The sequence below is a fragment of the Aethalodelphis obliquidens genome, unplaced genomic scaffold (genome assembly GCF_003676395.1).
Source record: "Aethalodelphis obliquidens isolate GAN/ISIS:26980383/991018 unplaced genomic scaffold, ASM367639v1 scaffold124, whole genome shotgun sequence".
Classification (NCBI taxonomy): Eukaryota; Metazoa; Chordata; class Mammalia; order Artiodactyla; family Delphinidae; genus Aethalodelphis; species Aethalodelphis obliquidens.
This window is the reverse complement of record NW_020838068.1, coordinates 702,567-726,099: the sequence shown is the minus strand read 5'-3', so window position 1 is coordinate 726,099 and position 23,533 is coordinate 702,567. Positions and strand designations below refer to the sequence as shown.

The following is a 23,533-nucleotide window of genomic DNA, read 5'->3' as shown; positions in this document are numbered from 1 at the left end:
CTCTCGGGGCTGCACTAACAGAGCTACAGATGGAAAAACAGGGTGCCGATGCCCCAGCAGGTGCCAGGGCCAGTGCTGCCACAGCGTGGTCGTAAGGCCCTGAAAACCATCAGGTGTGCTAGGTGTGCATCTCCTAAATAGACCCTGAGATGAGCAGTGTATGTGGTGATTTCGTAAGCAGGTGCTCCCAAGGGACACCAGTGAGGGGTGGCAGCGGGGGAGCAGCACCGGGACGGGGAGAGCCAAGCTGGGGTGCATAGCCAGTAAAGGAGGGGTCTCAGCCTGAGCCCCAGGGAGACTCTGAACGTGAATTGCACCTCTTTATCCCTCCAAGTGGTGTCCAACTAGAAACAAGACTGCAGGGGCTTTCAGGCTCCCATATGCATGAGTCTTTGGCCAAGGGCTGTGGGGCGAGGGAGGGATGTAAATTCCTGGGCACTTCCAGTTCTCCCACCGCCTGCTCAGAATGGCTCCAATACCCCAAGGACAGACTTCAAAACGGGCCAGCAGCCCTGAAAAACCACCCGGGGTAAGCTGTTGGAAGTAAGGGCGCATAAAGACAGGAAAAAGGAATCAAGGGAATTTGGGCAGAGCTCTGACATGTTCCACGGTGTAAGGTATCTTTAATGTGTTCTCAGCCATTTCCAAGATGCGGCAGCTGCCAGGTATTCTCGTTGAAACACTGGGGGAGTGAATGACCTGCACACCCTTGCTGAGCCCCTCCTTATGCGAGATGGGGTGAAGCAGACGGGCTGGAGTAGACCCAGGCCCAGTGGAGGGGCTCACCTACAGAGAGGGGGCCCCCGACCTGATCCCATAGAAGGTCCACAGGTGGGCCTGGGCCATGCTTCCATGAAGCGTCATCTGTTCAGCCTGGAAGCTCCGAGTAGGCAGAGGCTAGGCGTCTCTTTGTGTTGTGGTCCACAGCCCAGCGCAGTGCTTGTTGCAGATAAATATGCATAAACATTTATCAAACTTGTGATATTTTAATTGCTATTGTAGATCTCCTGAGGGGATTTAGCTCCATTCCAAAAGAGCTCTCTCTTTTAAAGTTTTTATTTTAATTTATGTAAGCAATGCATGTATAAAACCACAATACTACAGCCCCATCCTCCCCTTCATGACCAAAGTCACCGTTACAGGTGTGACATGTTCCTTCTATGCAAATGCATGTACCCACTGAATATACTTTGTGAGTATACCTTTTGTTTAAGGGGTTGTGTTTTTCTTCCCTTTTTGTATAGTTTTATAATTTGTGTATTTTTCTGCTATTTGCTCTCTTCCACCGCTATAATAGAACTTCAGTAAATATTAAAGCAGAAAAGGGGAGATGGAAAGGTTGGGGATACATCTTCTTAAGGGTGGTCAGGAAGTCCTCACTAAGAAAATGGCATTTGAATAAAGAACAAAGGGGCTGAGAGGAAGCCCTATGGGGCCAGGGATGGCAGGTGCAGAGCCAGGAGGCCGGTGCATGCTGGCCTGTTTGAGGAACAGCAGAGGCCAGTGTGGCCAAGAGCAGGGAAGTGCAAGCAGATCTGAGAGGCCACATGGCCAGGTCCCAAGGACCCTTGTAGGCTGTAGTGATGGCTCCTACTTTTACTCTGAGTGAGAGGGGGAGTCCTGCAGGGTTTTCATAGGGAAGTCACATGGTCTAACTCCCATCTTTAAAAACTGTCTCTGGCTGCCCTGTTAAGAAACTGCACTGGGGGGATGGCAGATGGCAGACTGGAGAAGAGGCTGTAGCAGTAACTCAAGTGAGGAATGATGGTGGCTGGGAATAGGCATGTCTGATAGTGTTTCCATTGACTGAGATGGGGGAAACAATGAGAGGAGTAGGTTTGGGGGTCGGGAAAGACCAGGAGTTGAGCTTTGCCATGAGATGCTGGAGGTGGATGGTGTGATGGCCGCCTGGGTCTGGGGTTCAGGGCTGAGCTCTGCACAGGTGCCTTCCACACATCGACGGTGTTTTAATCCATGAGATGGAAGGAGATCACCGAGGCAGTGAGTGTGGACAGAAGTAGAGTCCAAGGACTAGCCCCTGGTGCTGGACTTTAAGAGGTGGGGATGATGAGACTGAGAGTAGGAGCCAGTGAAGAAGGGGAGAGGCAGGAGAGAGTGGTCTTGGAAGCCAAGGGTAAAAATGGTCACAGAGGCAGGAAGGACCAACTGGGGTCAGGTGGTGTAAGGGGAAGGAATGGATGGGCTCACTTGACCTTGGATTAAGCACTGTGAGGGTCATTGGTGGCCTTGATAAGAGCAGTTTTGGTGGTGCAGAGGTAGGGGAAGGCTGACAGGGTGGGATCAAAAGAGAACAGGAACAGTTAGGGATGATGAAAAAATTCTAGAAATGAATGGTGGTGGTGGTTACGTAGCAATGTGAATGTACTTAAAGCCACAGTAAACCGTACACTTAAAAATGGTTAAAATGGTCAACTTTATGTTAAGTGTATTTTACTACAACAAGAAAGGAGAATCGGAGAGGAATTGGAAAGAGTGAAGACACCTCTTCTGAGGTGTTCGTTGAAGAGGGGAGCTAACCGTGTTCGCTCATATACATTCATCTCATTCTTTTTAACTTCTGTTGTGCATCCTGTAATGTGAATACAGCACAGTTTATTTGGCTATTTTCCTATTGTTGGGCATTTGGGTTTTTCCATTATTAGGGATCACTCAGTGTGCTCCAAGGGCATCCTTGGGTGTGACTACCTAGGCACTTGTGGCTCTTTTTGCAGGAAAGAGGTAAGACACGGAATTTGCTGGGTTATAGAGTGGGCATGTTTTCAGTTTTAATAAACACAGCCCAATTGCCTTCTATAAAGTAGCTTACAATAACTCACAACACATGATATTACTGAATTTTAAAAATGTACCTGCCTAAAGGGTACACAGTACTGCATCATAAAATAGCTATAATTTGTACTTCCCCCTGATTACTACTGAAATCCAGCATCACTACACATCTTTATTGGCTGTTTGTGTTTCCTCTTCTGTACATTCACTTCTTTAATTTCTTCAACTCTGACAAACAAAAGATTTACACTTCCCAATCAGAGAAGAAAAAGAAATAAAAGGAACCTAAATCCAAAAAGAAGAAGTAAAACTGTCACTGTTTGCAGATGACATGATACTACACATAGAGAATCCTAAAGATTCTATCAGAAAACTACTAGAGCTAATCAATGAATTTGGTAGAGTAGCAGGATACAAAATTAATGCACAGAAATCTCTTGCATCCCTATACACTAATGATGAAAAATCTGAAAGAGAAATTAAGGAAACACTCCCATTTACTATTGCAACAAAAAGAATAAAATAACTAGGAATAAACCTACCTTAGGAGACAAAAGACCTGTATGCAGAAAACTATGACACTGATGAAAGAAATTAAAGATGATGAAAACAGATGGAGAGTTATACTATGTTCTTGGATTGGAAGAATCAACATTGTGAAAATGACTCTACTACCCAAAGCAATCTACACATTCAGTGCAATCCCTGTCAAACTACCAATGGCATTTTTCACAGAACTACAACAAAAAATTTCACAATTTGTATAGAAACACAAAGGACCCCGAATAGCCAAAGCAATCTTGAGAACGAAAAACGGAGCTGGAGGAATCAGGCTCCTGGTCCTCAGACTGTACTACAAAGCTACACTAATCAAGACAATATGGTACTGGCACAAAAACAGAAATATAGATCAATGGAACAGGATAGAAAGCCCAGAGATAAACCTACACACATATGGTCACCTTAATTTTGATAAAGGAGGCAAGAGTATACAATGGAGAAAAGACAGCCTTTTCAATAAGTGGACAGCTACATGTAAAAGAATGAAATTAGAACACTTCCTAACACGATACACAAAAATAAAATGGATTAAAAATGGATTAAAAATGGATGGATTTAATCCATTAAAAATGGATTAAAAATCCATTCAAAATGGATTAAAGACCTAAATGTAAGGCCAGACACTATAAAACTCTTAGAGGAAAACATAGGCAGAACACTCTATGACATAACTCACAGCAAGATCCTTTTTGACCCACCTCCTAGAGAAATGGAAATAAAAACAAAAATAAACAAATGGGACCTAATGAACCTTAAAAGCTGTGCACAGCAAATGAAACCATAAAAAAGATGAAAAGACAACCCTCAGAATGGGAGAAAATATTTGCAAACAAAGCAACTGGCAAAGAATTAATCTCCAAAATATACAAGCAGCTCATGCAGCTCAATATCAAAAAAAAAAACCAACCCAATCAAAAAGTGGGCAGAAGACCTAAACAGACATTTCTCCAAAGAAGATATACAGATTGCCAACAAACACATGAAAGAATGCTCAACATCACTAATCATTAGAGAAATGCAAATCAAAACTACAATGAGGTATCAACTCACACCGGTCAGAATGGCCATCATCAAAAAATCTACAAACAGTAAATGCTGGACAGGGTGTGGAGAAAAGGGAACCTTCCTGCACTGTTGGTGGGAATGTAAATTGATACAGCCACTATGGAGAACAGTATGGAGGTTCCTTAAAAAACTAAAAATAGAACTACCATACGACCCAGCAATCCCACCACTGGGCATATACCCTGAGAAAACCGTAATTCAAAAAGAGTCATGGGGCTTCCCTGGTGGCACAGTGGTTGGGAGTCCGCCTGCCGATGCAGGGGACACGGGTTCATGCTCCGGTCCGGGAAGATCCCACATGCCGCGGAGCAGCTGGGCCCGTGAGCCATGGCCGCTGGGCCTGTGCGTCCAGGAGCCTGTGCTCCGCAACAGGAGAGGCCACAACGGTGAGAGGTCCACGTACCGCCAAAAAAAAAAGTCATGTAGCACAATGTTCATTGCAGCACTATTTACAGTAGCCAGGACATGGAAGCAACCTAAGTGTCCATTGACAGATGAATGGATAAAGAAAATGTGGCACATATATACAATGGAATATTACTCAGCCATAAAAATAAATGCAATTATAATTACAAAAGCAAAAAAAAAAAAAAAGAAATGCAACTGAGTCATTTGTAGTGAGGTGGATGGACCTAGAGTCTGACATACAGAGTGAAGTAAGTCAGAAAGAGAAAAACAAATACTGTATGCTAACACATATATATGGAATCTAAAAAAAAAAAATGGTTCTGATAAACCTAGGGGCAGGACAGGAATAAAGACATAGACATAGAGAATGGACTTGAGGACACAGCAAGGGGGAAGGGTAAGGTGGGATGAAGTGAGAGAGTAGCATTGACATATATACACTACCGAATGTAAACTAGATAGCTAGTGGGAAGCAGCTGCGTAGCACAGGGAGAGCAGCTCCGTGCTTCGTGACCACCTAGAGGGGTGGGATAAGGAGGGTGGGAGGGAGATGCAAGAAGGATGGGATATGGAGTTATACGTATGCATATAGCTGATTCACTTTGTTATACAGCAGTAACTAACACAACACTGTAAAGCAATTATACTCCAACAAAGATGTTAAAAAATAACTTTTTACACTTCCTTGATAGGAAATGGGCATGCGAGTTCCCTGGCAGTCCAGTGGTTAGGACTCAGCGCTCTCACTGTTGCAGCCTGGGTTCAGTCCCTGGTTGGGGAACTAAGATCCTGCAAGCCACAAAATGAGGCCAAAAAAAAAAAAAAAAAAAAAATCAGGGCTGGCCCTGCACCTTGATGCTGCCTGCATAGGCCTTTGTCCTTCTGTGATAATGAATGAACCTTTGGGTCCTTGCATTCCATTTCCTCCACCCAGGGTTCTGACCTTCTGAGTTGGAGTGACTGTTGCTGTCATCCCTGGCAGCCTCTGTCACCTTGCGGACACTTGGGCGCTTTTCTGTGCAGGCTGCTTTTCTCCTCCCTTCCTGGCATCTCTGAGCTGAAGCACTTAGGGCCCCGCTCAGTATCGGTTTTGCTTGGGAAGGATTGTAGCATCCTCGGTGACCAACACTGACTGGGCTTTGAATCCTGGCTTCGCCACATAACAACATTGTTGTGTAACCTTCAGCTTTCTTCCTCTGAGTCTCAGTCAGAACATCTGAGAACTCAGGATTATTCTGAGGAATAAGTGAAATTACTCATGTCAGCTGCTGGGCTCCCACTCCCAACTCTGGCCCTTGCAGGCACTTAGGCATGTCCGTCCCTTCCACTGCCACCCACCCTACCCTCACCTGTCCACCCATCGAGGTCCTTCTTTCTCCCGTTTTGACCCCTCCTGGGCCAGCATTTCTAGGAAAGCCAGCCCAGTGCTAATGCAATGAGGGCCGAGTCTACCAACACCCAGCGGCTGTTCCAAGCTAAGCCCCCATCACCACCTGAGCAGGCCCTGAGGAGGGAGAATTTGTATTCACAGACAAGGCTGTGCCACTTATGCGTGGTGTGACCCCTGTTGCTGTAGAACACTTGTTGTAAGCATTAGATGAGCAATTCCTGAAGGTTTTTAGCGCAGTGTCATTCAGCAGATCCTGACTGAGTGCTTCCTATGTGCTGGGCACTGACCTGCAGCACCTCTCTCCTGAGCTGGCTCCGTCCCCCGCGTCGCATTTCCCCTGGACACATCCTCTTGGATGTCAGAGAGACTGCAAAATCTAACATGTGCACCATCTTGCTGCCCCTCCTTGACTGCTGGCCTGTCCCCCTCTCCATGCCATCAGCCATCAGCCCCGCCTCCTAAATGTCTCTCAGGCTGGCCCCTCCTCTCCACCCTCCCAGAGACTCACCCCCAGCCTCTACCCTCTGTCTCTCCTCCCCTGGCTTGTCCTGTCAGCTTTCCCAGTTTCCCAACAGCCTGGCTTCCAAGTAAGGATCTCAGGCCTCCAGGGCTCCTGGATGAGTCTGCAGGCCCTGTGCTCAGGGTCTCCTTGCTCAGAACTGACTGCCTGGACCGAGACCCCAGATTCTGAGTTTAGGATTGCTCCAAACAGGCATGTGCTCACACACCTCACAAGCTTGCAAACACACTCACACTCACACACATTCACACATATGCATGCACCCACACTCTCAGACGTACTTACAAACATACCCTCATTGTACACTCACAATGACACACACACATGTGCACACACTCTTGCACACTGCAGCATGCACGCACACACACATTCACAAGCATATATGCTTGCAAACACACGGATGCACATGCACACTCACACATGCACATACTCTTACACACTCATGCACATACATACTTACATACTAGAAAAAACACACACTCACGCACACAGATTTTCCCAGGAGGGCGTTGGACCCCCTCTCTCTCCATGGCCCTCAGTTTTGGGGAGAGGTAGATACATGCACTGCACAAACAACACTACTATACACCAGACTGTTACTCACACTATTCTAAAGGTGAAATTGAAGTGGAGAGAAAGAGACTAACTTTAGTGGAGTGACTCTTGGAGAGCTACATGAAGGAGGTGCAACGGGACCCAAATGTTCAGCGGAAAGTAGGACTTTGGCAGTGAAGATGAGCAAAAGGGCATTACGCTGGGGAGTTGTCCAGGGTGACTAGACCCCAGGGCAGTGATTATTGGAATCACCTGGGCTGCTTCAACATCCAGATTCCAGGTCCTTCCCCCGGAAGTTGTGTTTCAACAAACCTGGAGACCGGATCTCCTAAGGTCCCAGGTAGGCGTTTTCAACAAACCTGGAGACCGGATCTCCTAAGGTCCCCGGTAGGCATAATATGCAGGCACCTTCGGCAGCCGTTAGCCCTGGGCTGACAGGGAGGCGCGTGGTTAGGCAGGGGTGGCGCTGTCCCGTGAACCGGTCGTGACGGCCAGGCTGGGGTTGGATTTTGCTCTGCACGTCATTGATAAATGCCCTAACTACTGTGGAGAAAAGGAGTAAAGCTGATTATATCTGCGTTTAGAAAGATTTCCTCGGCAGCTGCGTATCTCTTCTGGAGACTCCAGCAGAGGGCAGGGAGCGAGAGGAAGGCGTCCAGGCGAGGGATGGTAAGAATTCGAATTGATTCAGTAAAACAGAAATGAAAAGAAAGAAGAGTGCAGGGCTTCCCTGGTGGCGCAGTGGTTGAGAGTCCGCCTGCCGATGCAGGGGACACGGGTTTGTGCCCCGGTCCGGGAAGATCCCACGTGCCGCAGAGCAGCTGGGCCTGTGAGCCATGGCCGCTGAGCCTGCGCGTCCAGAGCCTGTGCTCCGCAACGGGAGAGGCCACAACGGTGAGAGGCCCGCATACCGCAAAAAAAAAAAAAGAAAGAAAGAAAGAGTGCAAAGAGAGAATCTTCAGAATTTGCACACTAATTGGCCGTGGGACTTGATGGGGAGGGGTTTGTCAAAACAACTCCAAGATGTCAAGATTGGCTGGTCCCAGTCATGAATCCTTGGTGAGCAGGGAGTGGGGAGCAGGCTTGGGAGATGTGAGTAGGCAGCAGACGTTGAATTTGAACATGGGCACAGGCGACCATGACCCATCCCTATGGAGATGCCCCCCATGGAGATGGTTTAACGTGAGCCTGAAGTTTCAGAGAAAGATCTGGGCAGAAATAAAGACATGGACTCATGATGGAATGGAGGGCAGCTGGGGCAGCCCTGGGCAACAGCAGGACTTTCGGGGAGAACAGGAGGAACTGAGGCCAGAACGGGCTGGGCAGGTGGTAAGAGACGTGGGTGTACCAGGCAGTTGGGCTCTGCAGGGGGGGCGGAAGGAGGAGCTTCAGGAAGAGGGTAATCAATGTGCCTGAGCACCAGTGTCTCAGAGGCTGAGAATCAGAACCAGACTGTCGGATTTCATCAGAGCAGTTTCCAGGAGAGGACAAAACCTCCAAATGCAAGGGGTTGGCAGGGACTGGGGGGTGAGGAAGGAGAGACTGGGAGTGTGGTCCATCCTCTCAGGAGATGCTTGTCAGTGCGAATAGGTGACCACATCAACCCGGCACACTCGTTTATCTGAGCCAAGAGGTAGCAACTGCTACTCCTGTTCCTTCCTTGCAGATTGGAATGCCCCCTCCCCTGAGGTGGGCCCAAGCTCTGGTCATCCTTCAAGGCTCAGCCTAGGCGCTCTCCTCTGGGTGGCTCTGCAAATGTCTACAGCGGAAAGGTGCACCTTCATTTAAGTGTCTGCAGCCTTTGCCCGTCCACGTGGCCTGTGGCTCTTCCATCTCTGTGTGGCTCTTCTGTATGTTATTTCTCCTGCCAGCCTTGGGGCTCTGGGGGAGCGCAAACAACTTGGGGTTCTGCCCCATACCTGGAGGAGCTCCGCAGACTTGGAAGGCATGGATGAATGAACGAGTGAATGAATGAATGTGCTTGTGAGCCGAAGAACTTGACTTTGAGGAGGGCAAAGAGCACCCTGCTCCTCCCCAGGTCACAGGCCTGCTCCTGGGCCAGAAACTCCAGAGACTCCCCGTAGTTCTGGAGCCTTAGAAGGTTAGAGCTGTTTGAGTTGAAATCTTGGCTTAAATGTTTACAGAACTGGAATATTTACATGGCTTGATTCAAGGAAATGCTGAAGACAGGAACAGTGGTTATTAATAAATCATAACAACAACGATTTTCCTTTCAAGATGCTCTATGGGCCTTATGAGTAATATCTGTGTGATTGACCGGCTGGGGGACAATCCGGGCTGGCTGGGCAGCCTAAGTAGCATCTGCAGGAAGCGCCTCCCTGGTGAACTGAGGGGAGCAGGGGCTGGCCTCTCCTCTCCTCCACTGGAGCCCTGCTTCTGCCAAGGAGAGTTGATTCTGCAAATCAACTATGCTTCAATTTAAAATAAAAGAGTAAGCCAAAGTAGCCCATGATGTTTGACAACCATGTCTTACATCCGTTACCTGCCTGGTGTGGTGATGAGAGCCACAAGTGCAGAACTAGATAAGACGTCATGTCCTCCCATCCCTACCCCTCAGTCTAGAGGGGCAGAAAGGCAACCACACAGATTAATAAATACCAGCCATGGACCACATGTCCTGGTGGAGGAGGGAAGGACTATCTGGAAGAGATCAGAAGGAAGGTTCTGTAGAGTTGGATCTTGAAGGATAGATAGGAGCTCACCATGCAGCCAAGCCAGAAATTGAGTAGGAAAAGGATGGAAGAAACAACTGTGGGTTGCAGGGACCGCGCGTTCCAATCATAAGTTAGGACCTGTGGTCTAAGAATTGTAAGTGTGATTACATTTGGACTCAGAGTTGTTCCTCCAAAGTCCAGGATGGCCCCTCCTAGCGACCACTGCAGCAGTATCCTTGATACTGGCCAGAGAGAGGAGAGAAGCTTTCCCCAGGACAGAGGGGAGAGCGAGGGGAAGGGGTAGGGGAGGCATGGGAGGGGCAAGAACTCAATCACTGTGAAGGGCAGTACCAACCCTGGCAGAGCGCTGCTCAGTGGTATCTGCGGAGCAGGAGTGCTCGAGGCACTCGGTGGCTCTAGGTAGGAGGGACGGCCCCTTCACCCTGCCAGGGAGCCGTCGACAAGTCACAGCAAGCAACTGTCGCAGAGGCCCTGCTGTGCAGGCCCAGCTGCCAGGATGATCCCAGGGAAGCAGCAAGGTGGTTTGCCAGGTGGGATGGGGGTTCTGGGCAATGGTGCTGAGATCTGATGCTGCCAGGGGAGAGGTGCCACGCAGGTACCAGGGGGGGAGTCTGCTGGGGCCAGCTCCCTCGGGGCCTGAGTGACAGGAACCTGCTAGAATGTGAGCTCTAGCAGGATCCAGATGTTTATGTTTCTTATTTTTCTTGTTTCTTACTGCTTTTTCCCCAGCACCTATAACAGTGATTGGTACATAGTAGGTACTAATAAATAGTTGCTGAATGAATGAATGAGTCATTGAACAAATGGAAAGCTGGATGGATGGATGGGTGCATGGAGGCATGGATGGATGAACAAACCTGGGGGAAGGCAGAATCTTGGATCCCAGAGACAAAGCAGAAACTAATCAGGCAGGCTGTGCACTCCCCTAGGTGGATGACCTTGGGCTGCGGTGCTGAGGGGTCCCAACCCATGTCCCTTTGAACCCAAGGGGGAGATAGGCCAAGCATGATCATGCCCTACTGGCCGAAGCTCCCATACTCTGGTCACCGGGCAGCTGGGATGCCAGGGTGGGGCAAGGACTGACCCCTGGCCTGCCATCCTTCGTGCTCACTGTGTGTGTGCTTGGCTTCCAGCCCGCTCCAAAAGCCTGGTGATGGGGGAGCAGAGCCGGAGCCCTGGGCAGCCACCCTGCCCCCGCAGGCTGGGCCCCGTCCTGAAGGCGGGCTGGCTGAAGAAGCAGAGGAGCATAATGAAGAACTGGCAGCAACGCTGGTTCGTACTGCGTGGGGATCAGCTCTTCTACTACAAGGACAAAGATGAGAGCAAGCCCCAGGTGAGGAGCGTGCGTCCTGTGTCCAGCGGGCATCACAGCGGGGCTCCAGGCGGGGGTGGGCGGGCGTGTTTAACTACGTCCAGGAGAGGGGAGAAGGCAGAGAGTGACCCTCCCGTCAGCACCTCCACCCCTCAAGCACCAAGCCCCTGACTCCACTCAGCATGACATTTCACTGGGATTTCCAAAGTGAGCTTTATCCCCTGCTACCACGTTCCCGGTATCACACCTTGTTTTACTGTGACACATCCACAGCTTCAGTGATGGAAATGTTTCCTTATAATGGTGATAGAGAACATCCGTCCATGGCTTAAAAATACAACTCTTCCTCATGTCCTTTTCAGCCTCTTAGTGCTTCCAAGGAGGACACAGGTGCACACATCCATTCCTTCCATTATGCAGGGAAACGGGCGCCCAGGCAAATCTAACGTCATACTGAATTCTGGCTCGTGGTGAAACCCCTGTGTCAGAGGCTCTCAGGGGAGGCTTCTCTTTTCCACCAGCACTGTAAGCTCCACCTCAGGCGCTTAACACGTCTGCCTTTCTACCCAGTTCCACTAAGTTCGCTCACTCAGGGCAGTCGGTGGCCTCCTCTGCCATGGTGCAGCCTGGTCACAGTTGCCCTGTGCAGACATCATAACCGAGCGCTCTGCACGCTGCCGGCCATGGCGGCTGGGCTTGCGGAGCTTGGGCAAGCTAACCCTTGTTATGGGATTCAGACAGAGGAAGGATGTCTGGGAGCTACCCTCGCTTCTCTTGGGGAAAATGGGGAAGGGAACTTGAAGGACTTCTTCCAAAGGTGGCTCCTAGTCATTGATCCAAGTTGGAAAGAAACGGGAGATCCCCTTGTTTGGGGTCAGGGGTCACAGAGCTTTCAGGGCTGTAGCCTGTGCACATCCAGCAGTTCCACAGTGTGCTCGGGGGCCTGGGGGGCTGGGAGGGGGCTCTGTGATGGGCAAGGTGGAAGAAGGTACCTGGGCACAGCACGGTATCACGTCGTCAACACAGCGAGAAAATGACCCTGTCACTCCTCTTCCAAATTTTCTGAGTATGAAGAAGGAATTGTCCTATCTTTAATACTTCTCCAATACTTGGGACCCTCCCTTAAAAACATGGGACTCTGGGGGTGGGAAGGAGCAGGCCTCATCTCAGAGACCTCAGTGGCACTAGTCACCAGCTGCAAGTAAATAACTTTCTGTCTTCGCTGTATTTATTCTAGTGGTTAACTTTTGTTTATGGAAAGCCATACTGGTTTCCATTCGTGAGAGTCATAGCATGTTTTTGTTTCTAAAATATATCTAAGTTAAAAACAAAAAGTGTTGCACAGCAGTGTGAGTGTACTTAATGCTACTGAACTGTACACTTAAAAATCATTGAAATGGTAAATTACATGTTATGTACATCTTAACACACACACAAACAAGTGAGACTGCTCATGGAAAAGTTTTACACCAATACCAGTAGAGATGAGAGGTGAGGATGACAAAACTCATGAAGGTGGATCGAAGCTAAAGTTTAGGGAACTCTGATCCTGTCCAGCCTCCCAGGCTTTATAAGGAAGGAATAGAACTCCCAGAGAGGTGGAGTGGAACAAACAGGAACTTTGAATTTGATCTGAATTAGGTCAGTCATGCTAGGTAAATAACTTGGTAGAAGTCACTTAATTTTTGTTTTTACTTTCAGTTTCATGATTACTAAAATGGAGACATTATTACCTACCTCACAGAGATGCACTAAGAATTAGATTGTAGAACATATACGCGACGGAGCACAGATCCTAGCACCTGGGATACTTCAGTCTGGGTACCCTCACGCTCCCTCAGCCCTGCCGCTCAGCCTGCTCCCCAGATCAGGAGCCACACCTCTGGCTTGCCCACTGCCATCTTCCTTCTGGCTTCTGTGTTTTGTGTTGAAGACCAGCCTTGGCCCTTCAGTGGCATCTTGGCTTTCCTGGCTGTCCTTTTGGTGACATGTCACTCTGATGATGGTGATCAAGGTTGCCAGAGTCCCTAGCACCTCAGAGCCCTGCCTGTGGCCCCTACTGTCATCCCCCTCCTGGCCCACCCACAGCACCATCTCCTGGGAGAAATGCATTATGATGTTGGGTGAACCCAGTGGACTAAAGTAACAGACTGAGGTCACCAGCCTACATGTGGACCCCTGCCCCAGGCTTCCCCACATGTTCTTCACGGTGAGTCTCAGGTGGCCCTCACCTGTCACTGCAGCTCCAGAAGGAACCTCCATCCCCCAGATTTCCCAGACTGGACATTCTTCTCCCTCACCTGCCACCTTCTCCAGACATCAATGGCTTCTGGTGGAAATAGCTAATTGAGTGGAAGTAATGACATCCCCAGTCACCAGCCTGGGCAAAGGAGGAGCCCTGGGGCCTGACCCAAGCTAAACCAGTGCAGCCGTCACCAGGGAGCCATTGGATCCCTGAAAGGAGCCAGAGTCTCCAACAGATGCCAGCATCATGCCCAGGGCTCCTCTTTTGGCCTCTCCGGGTCTCTACCAGATCCTCATGGGGGATTATTCTTTTCCATAATCCCCCCTCCCCAGCAAAGCCTGACTGCTCTGGCAGCCCTTTTGCTCAGGTTCCCAATCTCAAGGAGACTCTTGGTCAAATTTGACTCATTTATCTTTATAGTATGACCTCAAACCTACATGCCTGCTGGCAGAATAACCCTCAGATTTCCATTTAATTGCATGAACTACATGTAATGGACTAATTCTCAATATCTGGTTCCTGGAAAAATGGGCCCTGCTCACTGTTTACAGTGATAGAAGTGCCCAGGCAGTGAGCTCCCTCCTAACAGATGGCCTGTCATCTGTCCAGCAGATGTAATTGTGGAGAGGAGGGATGTCCAGCTACCCTTGATGCTGCCCAGAGCACATACACGTGATAAGGATCACTCCCAGCCCATATTCTTGTTCTCTTTCCAAAGCCCTAGCTCTTCCCTTCTCCCCTTCTCACATGAAGGTCAGCAGAGGACGCAGAGCACAGAGATGGGGAAAATTCAAGATGGTGGAAGAATTGGCTCAGATGGAAACTCAGATAGAAAGGCTAGGCAAAGGTGCTTTAAAACAGAACCTGAAAGTGTGGCCCTGTCCCTCCAGCTTTTCCCAACACATGTCCCTAATAGTTTCCAGCAGACAGATCCTACAGTTTTACTAATAAAAGATTCCAGGTTTTTTCTTCTTAAATACTTTTAGCTTCTGCGAAATGTTTCTTGCACCATGAAAACTCCTGCCACATTCTTTCTTGATCAGCCTGGTCTGTTTCCACTGTTTGAGGATTCACTTTAAGTCTAGTTATCCCACTCCTTCACTGTGGGTTTCTTGGCTTTGAATAGAAATGGAATAGAATAGAAATGGAAAGTACAACTTCCAAAACGTGAGATGGAAAGAATGTAACAAATTAAATGTGATCATTTCAACAAATGGGCAGAAAATGGAGGGGAGGAAAAAACAAAAGAAAAAGGTAAATAGAAAACAAAAAAGTAAATAAATAAGATAGCAAGGAATAGGAAGAAACCTTTCAGTTGTCATAATAAATGTGAATAGGTCAGATTCATCTGTCTCTTAAAAGACAAAGTGGAAGTCTGGCTTAAAAAAGAGAAAGTAATAAAGAAAAAGGTTGAAAAACAAAACAAAGGGAAAAACGTAAGCCAGCACATGCAAGCAAAAAGAAAGCAGATTTAGGAATATCAAAATCAAATAGAATAGAATTCAAGGTGATAGGAACAAAAGGGAACAAAAGAAACATTTCATTATACTATAAATAACCTACTGAGAAAATAGAGCAGCTGTGAACTTTTATGTTCTTAATGACATAGCTTTGAAGGATACTTAAACAAAGAAAAGGAATTCTCATTGTTCTCCATTTTTTTAAAAAAAATGAAATTATAGAGACACATTCACTGACAATAGTGCAAAAGAAAAAAAGACTTAGAGATTAAGAACAAAATGACAGTGAGTGAGGGTATATATGCAAGAGAGAGAGAAATCTATACACGTGGAAATAAAACACACACGTACTTCATAACACCTCCTAAGTTAATAAGAAAGTCAAAACTTAAATTCAAACTTCTAGTCAAGGATGACAGAGTTAAAAACCCCAAAATTCCAATAAAGAGCACTAAAGGTGTGCTTGTGAAGGTCTGGACACACCTACAAAGACTCAGACATTGGCAGGACCAGTTATCTCTGGAAATGAGGGCAAAAGAAGAGCTCCAAACAGGAGTTCTGATTGAAAGTCAGTTTAAAAAGCAGTTAAGAGGGTTCCCTTTTCACCACACCCTTTCCAGCATTTATTGTTTCTAGATTTTTTGATAATGGCCATTCTGACTGACGTGAGGTGATATCTCATTGTAGTTTTGATTTGCATTTCTCTAATAATTGGTGATGTTGAGCATCTTTTCATGTGCCTCTTGGCCATCTGTATGTCTTCCTTGGTGAAATGTCTATTTAAGTGGTCCACCCATTTTTTAACTGGATTGTTTGTTTTTTTGATATTGAGCTCCATGAGCTCTTTGTATATTTTGGAGATTAATCCTTTGTCTGTTGTGTCATTTGCACATATTTTCTCCCATTCTGAGGGTTGTCTTTTTCTCTTGTTTATGGTTTCCTTTGCTGTGCAAAAGCTTTTAAGTTTAATTAAATCCCATATGCTAACGCATATATATGGAATCTAAAAAAAAAAAAAAAGGTACTGATGAACACAGTTGCAGGGCAAGAATAAAGAGGTAAACATAGAAAATGGACTTGAGGACATGGGGTGGGAGGGCGAAGCTGGGGCGAAGTGAGAGTAACATCGACATATATACACTATCGAATGTAAAATAGTTGGCTGGTGGGAAGCAGCAGCACAGCACAGCGAGATCAGCTTCGTGCTTTGCGATGACCTAGAGCGGTGGGATAGGGAGGGTGGGAGGGAGGCTCAAGAGGGAGGGTGTGTGGGGACACGTGTATGCATTCGGCTGATTCGCTTTGTTGTGCAACAGAAACTAACACAGTATTGTGAAGCAATTATACTCCAATAAAGATCTATTAAAAAAAAAAGCAATTAGGTCCCAGATCTGCCGAACCACCTTGTGCAAAGCTGTGACTGCCCTCCCTCATTAGGGCATAACACTTGGAAGGAAGCTGAGGATGCTGCCCCGTCATTGGGGGGGGGGGGCGGGTACCTCACTAGAACAGGAGGCTTAGAGGGAGGTGGGCATGCATATCAGTTCCTTAGCTCTCCCAGTCTTTATCCCACACTTGGCTGCCACATCTCAGCAGTCAGGAATAGCCCTCAGGAAGGAAATGAAGAATTTTCACTGGAGAATCTGACAGGCCAAGAAGAAAAACACAAAATATACTGACAGGAGGGGTCCCCCATGAAACAGGCCAGGCAGATCTCTCTCTCTGTAAACATTCACCGCCCGCCCCCATACAATTTCCAATCAGCTGCTTAGAGAACTGTAACTAGTAGGAGTAAAGAACCTTGGGTCACTAGAAGGTCACTAGAAGGTCACTGGAAGGTCACTGGAAGGTGACTAGAAGAATTCACCCAAAGTGAATTCTTTCACTTAAGGAAAGAATTGCATATGAAGGCCAGACGAACACAGGAAAGGGGGAAAAAAACAACTTGGAGGCAATAAAAACTGTGCAGGGGGGAGAAAACTTTTAAATAAAACTGTCTTTAACATCCTCAGAGAGACACTATAAAAATGGACAGTCAGAGCACAAACCAGCTCCCAGAATTCAGAAATAAAATACCAGAAACAAAAACTCAAATGAAGGGCTGGATGAAAATCTTAACATAATCTCCCGGAAAGAAGAACAACGGAGAGGAAAAGAGGAGAGACAACTCAGTGTCTGAGAAGAAGTTCTAGAAAGAGAGATGAAAGTCCTCCTTAGAAAAAATATTCAGTTAAATTAAATTTCCTAGGATGGGAGTATAAACAGTGAATGCTGACTGATATAACCAAAGTTACTGTGGAGGTTCAGGAAGTCACATAGGGAGGGGCGGCAGGGAGGGCAGTGAAATAAAGCAAAATCTCAAACTGCCATGCTGGGAATTCCATAGATAATGCCTAAAATTTTAAATCAAGACATGGTAGTGTAAGGATCTTATTTAGAAATAAACATAAGAAAAGAAAAAAAAAAACCTCACCTAAAAGAGCTGAAAGTGGTGACTAAGATTTGGGCAGTAGTAGAAGAGGAAGAAATTGCTGCTTATAACAAGCCTTGTAGAGCTATTTGATTCTCTAAACTGTGTTTAGATATAACTTTCACTAAAAAAATAAGTGAAATAAAGCTAAAATAGTTTAATTTGGGGATTTTCAGAATATAGCTACTACAAACCAAAGCTATAGGGTAAGGCTTTGGGGAGAAAATGGACAATGAGGTGATGATCAAAAAACTTGATATTTATCTGTATTACAGTTGGCCCTTCATATCTATGGGCTCCACAGCCATGAATTCAACCGGGCTTAAAACTATTCAGAAAAAAAAAAATTTCCAGAAAGTTCCAAAAAGCAATACTTGAATTTGCTGTATACCGGCAACTGTTTTACTTAGCATTGACATTGTATTAGGTATTATAAGTAATCTAGCGATGCTTTAAAGTATATGGGAAGGTATGCTTAGGTTATATGCAATTACAAGCATCTTATATAAGGGACTTGAGAATCCGAGGTTTTGGGTAACTTCATGGGGGAGCACTATAGGAGCCCTTCTCCGCCAGTACTGAGGGGTGATTGTCTTTTCATTTCTCACAATGAGACTATATTTACTTATGTCCATATTTTAAAATATTTTAAGTTAAACAAGGAAAGAAAAACTAAAAGCAGAAAAGGAAGGCAACAGGGACACAGCCCTAGAGAGTTCTCTTCAGGTAACCAGAAAGGGGAGCAGACAGAGGGCTCCCTCTTCCAGACAGAGTCGCCAAGCCCAGCTGGTCTCTGCAGAGCTGGGCTTGGCACACTGGAGGTGCTCAGAAATTGTGTAACTTCATGTGTGGAGGTGGGCTATATCAGGCAGCTCATGCCCAGGGTGGAGCGCAGGGCCTCTGAAGCAGAAGTGTGAGGGTCATCGTGTTGTCGGGAACCCAGACTGCACACGTGGTACCAGAAGCTGGATGTGGACGGCTCGGGTGCCACACTCAGAAGCTGGGTCCTGGCAGCACTGGGGGGCTGTGAGGTTTGGGGGCTCAGACTTAGCCTTCCTCACTCCGAGAGGAAAGTCATCCACGGCAGCACTGGCAGGGAATGTCAAGGTGCCAGGCTGGAGGCAGAAAGACCATCCAAATGGGGCTGTTGTCCTGACAGCCGGTGTGGCCTAGAAGACCGCCAGGTGCTGGAACAAGGGGCTGGGGAGCCTTGACAGCAGCAGGGGACAAAGTGTGGGAGCTGACGCCTGCATCCCTGGGTAGCAGAGTCTCAAATCTACGCCCATGTGGCCGATGCAGCTGTAGGTTCTAGCAGAGGCAATTTAAAAATCACTTTGAGAGCAGACTGGGTTTTGTTTTGTTTTGTTTTCCGGGAGCGTAAGTAATGGGAGTGGGAGAGAAGATTGATTTAAAGTTTCATTTAATTTAGAGTAAAAGGTTGGAATTGGGGGGAGGAGAGACAAGATGGATGGGAAAGCAGATGCACTTCTAGGAGAGAACGTTAATATGGGGCAATCAGAAACCAGCAGTCTTTAAGAAAGAGGAAACCTCAGGGGAGGAAAGAGAGGCCATCTGACTCCAGAACTTGAAGGTCACAGGGAATGTTCCAGCAGGCCGCCAATCACCCCTTTCCTCCTTCCTTTGTTTACCAAGCTTGAATGTCAAAGACAAAAACGGTGCTGTCATGAGCTGGCTCCTTGGGTCCTGGCTCCTGAGGAAGGTGCCTGGGTTGTCTGCATGTTCCGGATGCGGGAATTTGGGGGCTGGCATCAGGCCTAGGTTAGTGGGTGTGTTACCATAGCGCCTGAAGTCTTTGCTTAATGTCTTTCCATGGAACCTCACAGCTTTGTCTAGTAAGACTCTACCCACCAGGGCCCTTATCTCAGCTCTATCTGGGGGCATAATTAAGATGCTGTCAGGCTGGTCTGAGCCGGTCCACGCTCACAGCAAGTCACAGAGCCGCCCGTGTGTCAGATGCTTTTTCACATCTAGACCTTGTAAATTCGACTCAGCTGGAGTTGATTCAGCAAACACTAACTGAGCATCCTTCATCAGTTGTAAACTGTTACTCAAACCAGCCTAGAGGTCATTATTGTTATTGTTGTTGTTACCATTGTTGCTGTTGTTGACATTGCTACCGTTAATTTATAACACTTCCTTAGTTATATGTTTCCTCCCTTCTAGTCTGTACACTTCATTCACGCAGGGCCTCAGTCTATCTTATTACTTATCTTTTCCTACCACCCAGCACAGTGCCTGACACATAACTGATATGTAGTAACATTTGATACTTACATGAATAATTGAATGAATGAATGAGTGAATGAATGAAGAAATGAGTAAATTGACTGAATGAGTGAACACTGATCCAGCCTGTGTTAGATCCTTGGTGGGAAAATATTTCATTGTTTTTGTAAAGTGCTTGAAAAGTGACAAGAAGCTTATTGGACTGCCTTCCCCTATTAGTATGTAAGCTCATCAGGGTCGGGATTTCGTTTGTTTTGTTTACCCTGTATCCTGATTGTCCAGAACAGTGCCTGACACCTAGTAGAAGCTCAATAAATCCTTTTTATTTATTTTTTTATTTATTTTATTTATTTTATTTTTTTGCGGTATACGGGCCTCTCACTGTTGTGGCCTCTCCCACTGCGGAGCACAGGCTCCGGACGCGCAGGCTCAGCGGCCATGGCTCACGGGCCCAGCCGCTCCACAGCATGTGGGATCTTCCCGGACCGGGGCACGAACCCGTGTCCCCTGCATCGGCAGGCGGACTCTCAACCACTGCACCACCAGGGAAGCCCTAAAGCCTTTTTAAATAAACATTCATAATTTCCATTGAGCCTCACAGCAACCTTAACAGGGCAGATACAATTCATTTCCATCGTATAGGTGGGGAAAATGATGTTCAGAAGGGTGGAATGGAAGCTTGCATACTATGGAAAGAAAATAATATTTGGAATCAGAGAACCTGGGTTCAAATCCTGTTTATACCACCTACAGGTTGTAGATTTAGGTAGATCATTGAAGACCCTCTTGCTCCCACATCTGGTGTGTTGTTCTGAGGCTGCCCTGAGAGTTGGACAAATGGCAGCTGGCGGCAGTGGTGGTGTCAGTGCTGCCTAAACACTCAGGGACAAGATTCCTGTAATTCTTAGAATGGGATCTAAGATAGAAGTCCTCCAAGAAGGCTTCTAAAATGACATGTGAAAAGCAGGTGACAGAGCCTGGAAGCGGGGATCACCTGAACCCGTGAGGCTCCCTGAGAGCAACCCTATGTTGCCTTTTCCAATTAAGAGTCCAGGCTGTACCTTAGCAAGTCGTTTTACTGAATCCTGCATGACAGAGAATGACAGATTTCCGAATTTTGGCTTCACTGCTTACTAGCTAGTTACCAGAGAAGGTATTTCCCCTTCTGAGCCTCACTTTTCTCTTTATGAGATGGGAATAACCACACCCACTATATAGGGCTGCTGTCAGAGTAAGATTAAACATATTGGAAACAGCCTAGTGTCGGCCTTCTCTCCTCGGTGGAACTGTACACAGTAAAGGGTTAGCAGCCATCCAGCTCAGTCAAGCAAGAGAAGTCCCGTGGCATGCGGCACGGCCCTGATCTCGGCTCTGCCTTACTTCATGGGCTTAAATCTAAATAAAAGCTAACACTTACATGCATACGAACCAAGCACGATCCTAAGTGCTTGACATGTATTGACTTAATTCTCACAGCAACTCTACAAGGCACCTGCTAGATAGTCTCCAAGGATAGCTGTCCCTATCCCTCCCCTGCCTATGCACACACCCCTCCTCCCAACAAGAAGTGGAGTCTCCTTCCTCTCTTCTGCATCTGAGCTGCCCTAGTGATTACTTGACCAATAGAATGAGGCAGAAGTGATGCCATGCAAGTTCTAGGTTCGGTCCTTGAGACACCAAGCCGTTTCTGCTTTTGCTCTGGGAAGCCACTGCCATGCTCTCAGGATGCTTGAGTGGACCACAGAATTATGAGGAGACGGACCACATGGCCCAGACAGACAAGTAGGGCATCCTTGGACCTTCTGCCCCATTCCAACCGCCAGCAACCAGGATGAGGGGTCTGAACTCCTGCCCATATGAGGGACAAACTGAATAAGAAATTTGAAGAGAAATCGTGGAAAGGGCGCTAGATCAGGCACTGCATCCTTATGCAAACAAGACTATATTTATTCTGTGAACCTCCAGAAGCTATAGCCCGGATAAATAGAATTGCACGGAGGCCACTGTGCCCTCCATATAGGAAAGATACTTTGTTCCCATGGAGTGGTCTGCTGGGCAGGGGTGAGCTCCAGTTCCTGGTGCTGGGCAAGCCGAGGCCAGACCAGCACTTGACTAAGAAGCTTGGAGGAGAGCCTGTCGCTGGGTAGGAAGGTGGCCACAGCTGATCTCCAAGTGCCCTTTCAACTCTCAGAGCCAGGAGGTCAGTGGAGACCTTATAAGGCAAGGAGGAATGGAGGGACAATACCTAGAGTCAGCCAGACCATAGAGGTTTTCAGAAGTTCCATCCTGGATGAGTAAGAAAGAGAAGCAGGCAAGCTGTGGGGGTCTGGCCAGAGCAGGGGGATTTCCCAGAATTCCTGTGGCTGATGTCACTCCTGGTCATTAGTGGCCATTTAGTGCCGAGCTTAATGGTGGCTCCTAGCAAAGATCTTGCAGAGACACAATTGGCGGCAAGAGAGCTGATGTGTACAGACCTTGGTGCAGTGGGGCCTTTGCAGCTGGCATCTCCACCAGTCACATCTGGCCTCGTGAACTTGCCCCTGACTCCCTGAGAGGTCCAGGAGAGCCTGATTTCACTTCCTCCTTCATACTTTCCACCCGCACATCTCTGTGCACAGAAGAACAAGGGCTTGGTTACCTCCATAGCAGCTCCCATAGATCTTGGCACAGCAAACTCCAGTTGATCAAGTTGTGCTCAGAGGAACATGCGTGAGTGAGAGGGAAGGACACTGAAGCATCAGACAAGCCCTGCTCGCCGCCTCAGGATAGCTCAGTAGCTATTGAGCAAACGTCCTCCACAGGGCGGTAGGAATAACCATGAGCTAACTGGGAACTGATATTAACGTTGCCATTAGCGCCCCAGAAAAAAATTAAACAGTAAATGTTTTCTTGTTTTTTTTTTTTTTTTTTTTTGCGGTACGCGGGCCTCTCACTGTTGTGACCTCTCCCTTAGCGGAGCACAGGCTCCGGGTGCGCAGTCTCAGCGGCCATGGCTCACGGGCCCAACCGCTCCGCGGCATGTGAGATCCTCCCGGACTGGGGCACGAACCCGCGTCCCCTGCATCGGCAGGCGGACTCTCAACCACTGCGCCACCAGGGAAGCCCTGTTTTCTTGTTTTAAATGTCCTTGGGGATAACTTCAAATGCTGCTTTTGTGAAGAAATACTCACTGGAGTCTTATTAAAAAAAAAAAAAGAGTCATCATTTATTTAGGTTCAAATGTCAGAATGCGTGGCTTTTTCTTAAGGGATACTTTACATTTATGTAGCTATTTGAGAAATGTAACTCCCCTCTACTAACAGATCAAAATGAAAATTCTCATCAAATAGTTATTTTAAATGAAACAGAAATGTATTTAGTAAATTCAAAATTGGCGGCAGCAGCCAACTCGTTTTTAAACAATTTTTAAACTGTTTAGTTCAAGCAATTTTTTTCTGCATCTGACCTGTCAAGGAAAAACATAAGATGGAAGTAATCATCCAAAAATATGAGTTTTCAAGCTTATCCTGCACCACATACCAGTGGTTCTGAAAGCGACCGCTGGAATAACAACATCACGATACCTTATGATTACCTACAACTCATCATTATATGACAAGATTTTGCCACTGTCATGGTGAAAGAAAACCCAGTTACTAAGAAGCCTGATGACACACTTGGGAGTATGTAAATCAAGTGCCGAGTGTCTTGGTTGCCCCCGAATTGTTTCGTACTCAGAGTGTCTCTGCCTACAGAATCGATCTTCATCTTATAAAAATGGCTTCTGTGTTTCCTTCAATGTGGCTGCCTGTTCATGGAAATGTAATAAGCTTCT

General features: G+C 47.1%; 1 protein-coding gene across 6 annotated transcripts in view; it reads left to right on the top strand.

The window, feature by feature from the left end:
- The window catches only part of ARHGAP22 (Rho GTPase activating protein 22), a 194,756-nt gene that overhangs the window by 47,361 nt on the left and 123,862 nt on the right, over positions 1–23,533 (top strand). For all 6 annotated transcript variants that reach the window (XR_003431127.1, XR_003431126.1, XM_027098536.1 and 3 more), the window contains exon 2: positions 11,119–11,318. Coding sequence is in view for 4 of the 6 variants with exons in the window: in XM_027098536.1 (XP_026954337.1) it covers positions 11,119–11,318 (200 nt within the window). In the remaining 2 variants the exon portion in view is untranslated. The remainder of the gene's footprint in view (positions 1–11,118; positions 11,319–23,533) is intronic.